General features: G+C 32.9%; 1 protein-coding gene across 1 annotated transcript in view; it reads left to right on the top strand.

Moving 5' to 3' along the window:
* Positions 1-12,053, top strand: part of LOC145245974 (monoacylglycerol lipase ABHD2-like) — a 78,593-nt gene that overhangs the window by 29,447 nt on the left and 37,093 nt on the right. The window contains exon 2 of the mRNA XM_080107763.1: positions 11,717-11,895. Coding sequence (XP_079963889.1) covers positions 11,717-11,895 — 179 coding nt within the window. The remainder of the gene's footprint in view (positions 1-11,716; positions 11,896-12,053) is intronic.

Genomic DNA, 12,053 nt, shown 5'->3' on the forward strand with positions numbered 1-12,053 from the left:
ATATTTAGTATAAACAACTGGTCGGTAGACGATTAGGAAGTGATAAGGATGAGCATGATAAAGAATAAATTAGTTTGGAAGTCAAATTTTAAAGGTCGGACGTTACATTGACTATGATACTTTTCTTTTCTTTTTTTTTTATATATATATAATGTATAAAGTAAATCTATATTATATTTATTAGTTTGTCTGCCCATTCCACTTTTTCTCTGAAATTACAGGGCTGATCTGGCATAAATTTTGCATGGACCTTTAAGGTGCACAAACTAAGTATTATGGTATCCATTCGATGCACAGTTAGGGATTAGTCACCATAATATCATATTCACTATACAAATTTGACATAAAACACTCATTCTAAATCAATGGGCTAAACAGTCTAGTAAAAATAACTCCTGGTGATGAGGGAGGTATAAAAATTTGTTAATCTTTGGAGATCTTTAAAAATTCTAATGACCACGTTTTCAGAAAAAAAAAAAAAATACTAACTACCTGCTTTGTTGCTTTTAGTGAAATGTATTTCTTCACTGAAGAAAAATACTATTAGTGCTTTATTTATTTAGTATTTATATCTGATTTTCTTAAAATCGTATTTTTCAAGTTTTCTACCTGGTCGCATCTTTATTAGTTTTCTGGTCCATCTAATTTCTATGAGCAATAACAAATGTTCTTTGATCTGTAATTTGCTGATGCCTCTCAATTGCCCTGGCGTCCTTTTTCCTTTCTAAATATAACCATGGTGATGGTTAGGTGGGAAGTTAGCCATTCTAACCAAACACATCCCATTCCATTATTTCTGTTCAATTTGATTAATAATTTTTTTCTCTCTTTTGCTGCAGTGGATACTCAATAAATATGAATAATGCATGCAGGTGTTTGGTTGGTTGGTTGTTTTGTTTTACGGCATATCAACCCTTTTCAGGTTATTTAATGCCGAATCTGGTGATTTTGAAGAACGATTTTTTAATATAGTATATTTGTTTTTTTTATTTATTTAGTCTTGAAATAAAGAAAACGTTAAATATATAGGGTGAACCGAGGTAATTCCACCCCCAACTTTACAAAATTGGCTGCCAAAAACAAAATCATAGTTTTTACTAAAAGAAAACTTAACACACACATATATAGGTCAAAAATAGTTTAATATGTAAAAAATAATTGAACTCCTGTAACAAGGTCAGTGAAAAAAAACAAACAAATAAAATAAAGTTGTATTCTATTTAACCCATAGTTGGGACCCTAACAGGTGCTACCACTCCGGGTCAGAGTGGACCTGGGAGCAATGGCAATTAAAGGGTGGCTTCACACTCCCTAAGGCCTGCAAGTTGGGGCTCTCACCATCGGATATAGTTTAAGGTCATATCCAGGACCATGCAAAAAAACCTGTTTTAAATCAATTTCAATATTTACGAAAAAAAGGGGCAATTCCACCCCTCCATCTTCCTTCCATTTCCTTTGCCTCCTTTGAGCATCAAAAGTGTAATTAATAGAACTGATCTACAGTATCTTTTCAAAGGCATCTAACATGAACAAAGTCAACTCTACACCCCACACAAGGTAGCCTAGCCTATTATTTGACTGAAAAGTTTTCAAAAAGGCTTTTTGACCGGGTTGACGGAGTTTGTTCATCATTGTCGTCATCACCATGGGGTGACTGCTTTGACCAGCCCTCATCACTGTCCTCGATTTGTGAATCGTCATCAGATATGGTAGCATGTTCTTTCTTTCCCTTTCTCTTTACTTTCTGCTTTCTTGCTGAGGAAGTTTCATCTTCATCGTTGTTGCCAACTTGTGCTGACCGTTTTGGCTGCCAATCTTCATTACTTTCAGTGTCACAATTGAACTCTAGCTCGGACTTGTCATCAGCAGATATTTCCACTCTTGATTTCTTCTTTCCTTTTCCCTTTCCCTCCATCTTTTTAGCTGGCCCGAGTTTTGCTCTTTTTGGCTGCCTTTCTTCCTCTTGTGCCATCCTTTGAATAAATTCAGATGTCAGACACTCTCTATATATCCTGGCAACTGTTTTTGCTAGCATAATCCTTCAGGACTCCACAGAATGACTATTGCGAAATCCACCCTGCCCCCTAGGGGTTGGAGTTCCCCCAAGAGGCAAAGATAACATCCACCTGGTGATTATACTAGGCCTGAAATAGAAAGATTGAGTGTTTCAGAGTGAGGAAAAAAGGATAACAAATTATGTCAGATTAAGAAAGCAACATCTTGACTCATGATCTCATCATAAAAAGTGTGAAAGGTGTACTTACTTGATGGATGGAGTAGGATGATGTTTTCAAGCTTGAAGCAGTCAAATTTCCCACCAACATGCCTTCTGGAAAAGAAATGTTATTCAAGGGAAGCAACTCTATTAAATGGACAACTCAAGTTAGGGATGAAACAGCACTCTTGACAAGTTATTTCCCATTATATGTAAAGGTGGTGAAATTCCCCCATGGGTGGAATTACCCCGGTTCACCCTATTTTTTAAACCTTTTTCATTTGAATCGCATTGGAATATTCGTAATATATAATTGTTCAGGATGAATGAGATGGCCAATTAACATCAAGTTTTAAAAATTTGATTTTAATAAAAAAAATTTTCTTTTCAATTGTCTGCTTTTATTTTAATATACATGCAAAATATTTTGCAGATAAATGTTGAAGTAAATCCAAAAAATAATCATCTACTTAATCATGGCTTTTCCAGAAGAGTGTACAAACTTATTGAATTTATTTGTGTTGTGGTTTATTTTTGGACAATTTTCCTTTTTTCAGTCTGATCAACAAAAAAAAACTATTTAAATTAAAGATGGTGAGTTGGAAGGTCATTATGCAGCTGTTGTCAGGCGATAATAGTTGGGCTGAAGCATGGCGAGCAGCCAATGTTCAACAAAAGGACATAAGATTACTCCTGAAATCCCAGGAAACACCAAGTAGCCCAGCTAGTTATAAAATTTGAACTAATGATATTCTATAGCTCAATTTGATTGCAAAAATATTTTATGTGCTAATTCTTCAGAATAATTGCAGGGAAATCAGAAAATTAACCACCTTGAAAATTGGTTTAACACGTGAATAAAATGAGTTATTAAAATTGAAGCAAAAATCAATTCCTTTGAAGCCCAATATTGATTATGATGATTATTGGTTAAAATTTCAAGATGATCTTTCTGCCAATCACAAACTTGCATTTAGAGAATAATAATGAAATTTTCAATCTGAATAAGTTTTGTTCAGCAAAAGCCTGCTTGTACAATTAGTTCTAAAAAGATCAATTTCATTATTTGAATTAATCAGACTAGTATTCTCATCTTAATTATTTTCAACATTTCATCTGATGAATTCTGATTTTCAAGTATCTTTTTGAATTTTAAAATCTTTGTCCAAATCTGGAACTTATAGGAAATTGTAAACTGAACCTGAGATAGATTGTTCTTTTTTCATCAGTCCTGACTGAGTATGTTATTTTATTCTTACTTATCAAAAGTGAGGTTATGTTTTGGAAATAATTCACATTATCAATCCCCACCTCAAAAGTTTTGAAACATAATCTTTATTATTGACATTAAAAAATTCTTTGAGTGCAAAATGCTTGATACTAATTTCTCGTAACATTAACAAACCCTAATTCTTCATAGGAAAACATTTTCTGTAAAAGCAAACACCCTCTCTTTCTTGGGTTCTGGGTATGACCTTAAAAGATATACAGTGGTGAGGCTCCATTTGGAGGCTGTGGTAATATAGTTACCCTTTAGCATTGCACCCAGGTCCACTTTGACCCAGTGTGGTAATACCTGTTAGGGCATCTGGTGTTACAAGATCGAGCTATCTGAAAATACTGGCTTCCTGAACAAAACAAAACATTGATGTTATTTTTTCTTTTTCATTTACAAAACTCAAAAACAATTTTATTTTACAAAACATTAAAATCAAACAATGTAAGAAAAAAATTATAAGAACTTGAAGCATAAGACCTTTTTCCAAAATTACTGGATTCAGCATTAAATAATCTGAAAATGGTTGATATGCAGTAAAACAACTAATCAACCAACTCTCCTTCCTATTGGTCTCACCAAATTATCTACCAGGACTAACTAGGAATTCCACAGTTGTATCTTTCATGTGTTATATATTGCTATCCTATAGACACCCAGTGTAAACATAGACCCTACAATATTATTATGCCACCTTTGTTCAAATTGAAACCTACTTATCTAAGTACTCTGGTTAATATAGTTTCAGAATATATGATTTTTATGGTCTGAAACTCTTGAAGCAATTTGTGACATTTTTATTCCATGCACATCTGGGTTGAATGTGTACCTCCTGATATTATACCACATTTACTATAGGGAGGCGATCTTTCTTGAGATATTTCGGAACTGGTTTGAAATTTTTATTTTCCATAAATAGGCTTGTATATGCAGAAATTCATTGGAATATGAGGGAATGGGGGGACAAACAAAAAAAACAAAAAAACTCCCATTTGTGCAAGGTTTTGGTGGTCCTGTCATTCAGCATGTGAGTAAAAAATGCTGCACAGATTGAATGAACACCTCATATTTTAGATGTGTTCAAGCATCACTCTGAGAGGCTCTGTCTGTCCAGAAAGTTTCTTGCACTTCTGTTTTGAATTGCATTTTCAGATTGATAAGTACTGTGCAAATTGAATGGATGTATCTTAATATACCGCTTTTCCTTTTCCCACTTTTGAGAGCATCAAAAGTGAAATAAATAGCTAGATCAAAATTCCGATCAGGAGAGCTCAAAGGGTTGAGAAGGTAATTGGAAGGAAATTACAAAACATACAAACAAAAGATAAAAGGAAATGGAGGGGTGGCAACAGGTCAGTAGTCTACCGTATCCAAATTGGAAGGAGGCATCCAATCATATCTAAAATATTTCCTTTCTCATATTTTGCAGTACTGAGACTTTTACTCAAGTCATCTCAAAGAGGCATACAATGAAGGAGTTGACTCCCGGGCATCATCAGCCTTCTACACACCACCGTCCCTTCATTATTAATGTCAATCTTGAACAAACTTATTTTAATGAGGAATGATTAATTCCACTTAATGTGCAGAGAGAAAGTTTCTGAAAGTTAAAGACTTTTAATTGCCTTTTTCCTACTGCCGAGACAAAAATGTAACCAATCATGAATTTCTTCAAATCTTAAGCCGTTTTTAGTTTTTTTTTTTCACAAGTTTCTGCATTTTTGTATCAGAACTTTTTATTTAATGTCTCTTGAAGGAGAAAGTGTATGTATTGACTGCCCACTCTATTAGCACAGATAGTTGAACATTTTTTTAGCGGGGTATGTTTTGTAAAGAAAATGTATCTCTTACTCTTGTATTCGCCCCAAATCAGTTTTCTTGAAGGAAGTATCTAGGTAATACTAAATTTACAAGCAATCCCCATGTATATCCTGGTCTAAAATAATTTGACTCTAGTTTTTGTAAGGACTCCCAAATGATTGCTCATCGGATATTCACCAGATTCAATATCACTTCGGTGAGATAGCAAGAACTGCTGAGTCAATGTAATTATGCTATGTGTGTGTGGCTGTGTGAATGAATATATATATATATATATATATATATATATATATATATATATAGTAGGTTCATTCTGTTATTTGCTCCGGGAGGGGGTGGAGCTGATGGAGATCTTCACTAGGGTTTTCAGAGATCTCTTTTTAAAATAAATTTAAAATGTTTGGTAAACACGGCATGAAAAAAATGTAAATATAACTATATTTACTATATAATTTCTGATGTAACATTTTCTATAGTTGGTTTAAAAAAAAATTTTCATTTATACTGTCAAGGTGTTATTTGGAGGTTTTGGGTTAATCTTAGCTTTGTAAGTCCAGTTGTGGGTACAAAGAAACTATTCAGAAGCCATTGGATGACATGCATAGTATCGGAATAATGGTGTTATAGGACTTTATTTTTTTGTGGTATCGAAAATAATGGCATGCATAGCACAATGTGTCCCGTTATTGCTTAAAATAGAAAAAAATATATCTGCCAAAATTGAGAACTGTTGATTGCTCCCTGGAAGCAGAATTTGATCTTACAAATGAAAGAAAAACTTTCCAAGAAACTCCAGTTCAGAGAATCTTCCTGCTCTTTTGGATTTTTCGACCATTTTTGATCACCTCATTTCTTAAGTAAAAAAAAAAAAAAAAAGAAAAAAAATTGATTTTACAATTTTAACAAGGGAATGGCCTAATGCTAGGATACTATATAACTCTACGATTAATAATACAAAATTTAAAGGCAGTCATAGAAATTGTTAAAATTTTGAATTTTGCAAACGGCATGAATCATAGCCTCTATCTGTATTTCAAATGCTTTGTCTCCAATTTATGAATTTAAACTGCAATACAGTTACATATTATTAATTTACCCTCTGTATTTGATTTTATTAGTTTAGGATTTGGTCTTCATTGCAACATTTTTCATGTCAAAATTCAGGCACAATTTTTTTTTTAATGGAAATTTTTATGTCCTTCCATATAATCCTTAGTTTTTAATCTGCAGTATTTCTTCCATTTCACCAATTAGTACATTGTACTTAGTCTGGATATTTTTCTTTTGGCTAGATTGCTGAACACTCATGAGAACAACTAAAACGTTTTCATTGAACATGAACATATCCTAGTGTTACATAATTCTTTCAATACTAAATCCCCATTATCTACGCCACATTAAAACTTGACCAATGAGACATTTATTGTTTTTGAAGTACCATTTTGTAATATGTTTGCAAGTAATATGCTTTGGAAATCATGTGTAAAATAAATTGGCATAAAATTATGTAAAACTAGCAAGACTTGTTAATCGGCATTGCCCAGTGAAAGCATGACAGATCCAGAACAAAATTTAAAAAAATTTTTTTATTTGGGGGAATCAAATCTTCCACAAACAGTATTAAATTAAATTCCAGTTTTGTCATCTTTTTTTAATTTGTTAGGTGAAAGTACAGAATTATAAAACACTTTCCCTGCATCTGAAGAATGTTTTCTAAATAATACCATAATAATACATGTATGAGAAAAAAAAAAAAAAAAAAAATATATATATATATATATATATATATATAAAACAAGTTTACTTTGGAACCTACCTGCATAATATTTTGATGTTTCAACTTGTTTTGAAGAGTTTATTCAGTTCAAAAAGAAAGTGCCGACATAAGTCACAGCTTAATCGGTCAAGAATATAAAATTAAATCGTCAACAGGAATAAATAATGCAATAAAAAAAAATCAAATATAACATCATTGCTACAATATAAGATCTTAACTTTTGAAATGGCTCTTAATAATCGCTCAAAAATAGAAAATTAAATATTGGTACCTGTAAAAAAAAATTGGGGGGGGGGAATAGTGGCATGTCTGTATTTTGTGCATATTCACATTCCTAAACCAATGTGTTTGCATTTTGAGTGTTCCGTCTGTGCAAGGAAAGAGCAATATATATTTACATTTTATGGTAGTTCCGTCTGTGCAAAGAATTAGTTAGCAATGCATATTAAAATGCCAATAATTCTCTAACTTTTGTTAGAGTTCACCGTAGTAAAATTTTAGGGTTCCATTATTTAATTTTTATAATTTTGAGCGATTATCAAGATTTAAAAGATACTATATAGGTTTTTTTTATCAGAATTGTATCATGTTTGGAAGTTGACTTAATTTTGTTTGTGCAATTAGCGGGTGTTAAAAAATGTTATGTATATTTTTTTAAGTATGCATATATGTTAACATGCTGAATTGTTAAAAATAATTTTCCAGTATTTATGAAACATTAGAATAATTTTAAGGTTACCGGTATTTAATTTTCTGCATTTGATCGATTATTGTTTGCATTTGTTGTTGTTTTTTTTTTAATCCCTATTGCCTCCTGCAGAGTTTTTTTTAATGTTAGAATGTATTCTCAGAATCCACCATGCAGTTATTTTACTGCAGTAATCTTTAAAAAATATATTCTAGTTAAATTTAAGCTTTTACAGCATCTGTTATTAATTTGTTAGGTGAAAGTATGCAATAGTTGCAAAACGATATCCCTTCTTGATTCGTGTATTGGGCTTCTGAATAATTAAATTATTATTTCAATGCACTTAAGTCCAAAAAGAATATAATGAATGTTTAAAGAAAAATTGAATGTGTAAATGTATGAATCTATACATACAAAAAAAAAAGTGAACATTATTCATTAAACCGCAGCATATAATTTGTGTAAACATCGTCCTCCGCTTGTAGGTAATCAGAAAAGAAACTGCGACGACCACAAGGAAAGAAAGAAGGATCTTGAATATATGTATGTTTTTGTAGGTTTTAGTCTTAGCAGAAAAGCTAAACCGTCATTAGTTATTAAAAGGGGTGGACGATTCGTTCACTGTTATGTTGAAAATTAAGTGCATATCAACTGAAATTGATGGCCTGCAGTGTTCGTTTAGAATGATCTAATTCCAGAATAAGAATTAGCAGGCAACCAATCAGAGGCAGCCGACTTTCTCGAGGGAGACTTTTTTTTTATTCTACTATGGGAAAGATAATGGTATATCTATGTATGGGCCAGTTATGGTCAGTGTAAGTGTAGAATCTAGAACATGTAGACCTCCTCCCGGTGTCAACAGGTTGCAGTAGTAGGTTTAAATATTTAGAGGGAAAATAAGTACCCCTTCCTCTAACGATGTTGCAAATTTGATGGTGCTGCTCCTAGAATGTAATGTAGTATTTTATCACGATTGAATGTGTCTGCAAAGGTGTTCAAAAGCTATGTAAGATAGTGGCTAATTGCCTAATTGTATTGAATTTGTATGTGGCATCTGTTGTTGAAAATCTATGCTACTTTTTCTAGAAGAGAATTCCTGCAGCTACTTTATTAATGTAGATTAGTAAGACTGAATGAGGAATCCTATTACACAATATTCTTTTTTAATATTCTATTTTTTTTTTTTTTTTTTGATATTGTATAATATGCTATTTCTTTAGGGAGAGAGATAAAGCCAAGGATATACTAAGCATTGTGTGTGGCTATAACTATACTGACATCTTATTGCAAAAATTTTCAGTAAATTTATAGTTTTTAAGCTCATTTGGCATTATTCCAAAATGAAAATGGATCCATGTGTAATTCTGCTTAAAGCCTTAAACTTCATATTACTATTTCCATGTTTATTGGTTCATTTTTATAATTTTGAACTTAGTTATTTTTCATTTTTATGTATGGCCGGTGCAGACACAGAATGGACAATATTTAATGCGCTGTGATAAAAATGAGATTTCTTAAGTGTTCCCCCCCCCCTGGGTCATTGTTTATTTTTACTTTATTCATTTTTTCCACCTCCAAAAAGACTTTCTGTTTGCATTTCTGTGCCACTAAATCTTTTGCAAAATACAATTTACACAGGGATGGTTGTATTACAATCTCATATTATACATAATGACATAATTTATTCCAGTTTCTAGCTTCAGTAATATTGGGTTGTATTCTCATATTATACCTGAGTCGATAGTTTGATATGGCGGTATTGAATAACCTGTTAATCAACTAATACTAATAACAAATCAGTTATTGTGACTTCTAGAAAAAACGTCAATTTGCTTGTAGTCTCAATAGATAATGGATATGTAATAAAAATATACACGTATGGATTAAGACATGCCACAAAAATGTAAATTTATGTTAAACTAAATCTTTTTGCCTCTGCCCCAATTCACTTTGAGTATTTAAAAATAGCATGGTTACCATGGTAGCATGTTTAGAATGATAGCAATATTGAATAAAAAAAAAATCTAAATATGAGTGGATACATTCCATCAAAATGATATAAAATAATCCTCTGTGCTTGTGTTCATATTCATATACGAGGGGCGTGCAAAATGTCATGCCCCTGACCCACTTCCAATTGTCTGATCTAGCTGAAATTTTGCATGTGCAATGATTTCTATCTCTATGGGTTATGTGGCAAATTACAGCTCTGAACTAATTGTGGTTTCTGTTTTACAGGTGTTTGAACTGAGTCAGGTTTGAAATGGAGCCTGTTGAATGTCGAGCAGTGATCCGGTTTTTGTATTTGAAAGGATGCACACCACAGGAGATGAAAGAAACTTATGGTGATAATGCCCCATCATATGACCTTGTAAAACACTGGCATTGTGAATTCAAACATGGCCGGAAGTCTGGAAACAGCTCCCAAAACTGGTCGCCCCCCCCCTTCTGTCATTGATGAGGCATCTGTCCGTCAAGTTGAGGACCACAATTACAGGAGCTTATTATGCCTCACTTTTGAGGAAATTAAGGGAAGCTATCAAAATCAAGATGCGGGGCAAGATCAGCAAAGGTACCCTCCTCCTGCAGGACAACACTCCGGTCCACAACTCTCATGTCGCCAGATCAGAGACACGGGTGTGTGGTTATGAAATTTTTCCCCATTCTCCCTACTCTCCTGACCTTGCACCCTCTGACTTTGACCTCTTCCCAGCCATGAAGTTGTTTTTGAAAGGAAAGCGTTTCCCAGATTATGCAGTCTTGATTTCTGAAGTCACGCCGTGGTTGGAGGACCAACCTGGGGTATTCTACAAAAACGGTCTCCAGAGTCGCATCAAACAATGGAAGAAATGTATAACTCTGGGTGGTTCCTATGTAGAGAAAGACTAATAACTGTGCCAAGTTTCATTGCTCTACTACTATGGGAAGTGGGTCAGGGGCATTACTTATTGCACGCCCCTCGTAAAATAACGTCTGAATTGGTAAAGTTTAAAAAGCACAGATTAAAACGAACTGGAAAGTTAATAAAACAAAAAATAAAAACAAATCTGTAGAGGAAGAAAAAAAAAATCTCATTATGGAAATTGAAGGGAGTTGTCTGACTTGCGATTTGCTTTTTCAATTTCACTAAATACTTGGTATGGATTTGTCTGCAACTTTTTACTTACTAAATTTTGTGATGGAACTAACCTATAAAAATAAACAGTACCCATGTGTACACATGGAACCCACACATTGTATGCAATCTGCATTGCAAAGAACATAGAACAAGTAATAACTTAACTCCTTTTTTTTCTTTTTAACATTTGTTTCTTCATTCTCCTACCATGCATGACTTCTCATTATGGCTTTGACGTCACCATATCTCTAATGTGATTGTCTTCTCTAACATGCTCTCTTTTTTTTTGTAGTCTTTTTTCTTTTTAGTTCTAATGCCGTCATTTCACACACAGTTCTATATTTGCTTATAACCACCATATGTGTTCTATTACATATACGCACATGCGCGCGCACGTTTCTCTTGCTTATAGTGATAACAGCACAGTTAGCAGAGAAACTGATTCCCACCCCTCCAGTAATAGGCAAATTTAAGATAAATTCTTTACAATTACTTATTTATTGAAATATATTTCACATGTATTATATTAAAATAACATCAATTAGTACAAATTCAGAATTATGGTAGATATATAAAGTATTGTAGCTCTTAACTTTTTAAATGTTGAAATGTTATATTTTGTGTATTTCTAATGTTAAAATTTGTCATTTTATTAAATGCAAATAAAGATCTTTAACTTTTGAAACGCCTCTTTGCATTATTTTATATTCAGCAGGTTGGTTTAGCGTTTCATTTCTAAAGATTTTTTGCTTTAAAGACATTTTTATTTAATATATTATTTTAATGTTAATTACAAAGTCTATTTCCTTATATTTTTACAGCTACATTCCATCATTGTTGTGGGGCAAAAATGGCCACCTCCAAACACTGGTGTGCGGTGTCCGTAGACGAAACCAAGAAGTTCATGACCTTAAAGAGAGGAAAGAGCTGACCATGGAGGACGGTGCTACAGTGACCTTTGATGTATTCCAGCCAACTCAACCACACCCAAAAGGAGGCGGTAGGATTTCTTTTTTTTTTTTCTCTCACTCTTTAACTCCAAGTAAATCAAGTTAGTAAACGTTAGGATTCTTTAAGAAAATTTATGCTGTCTTTTGACTTGTAAGCAAAAATAAACTATAATATTTTTGGATTTTTAAACTTTAATTCAGATCAAGG

Source organism: Euprymna scolopes, chromosome 23 (assembly GCF_053919585.1).
Source record: "Euprymna scolopes isolate OS-2025 chromosome 23, ASM5391958v1, whole genome shotgun sequence".
Classification (NCBI taxonomy): Eukaryota; Metazoa; Mollusca; class Cephalopoda; order Sepiida; family Sepiolidae; genus Euprymna; species Euprymna scolopes.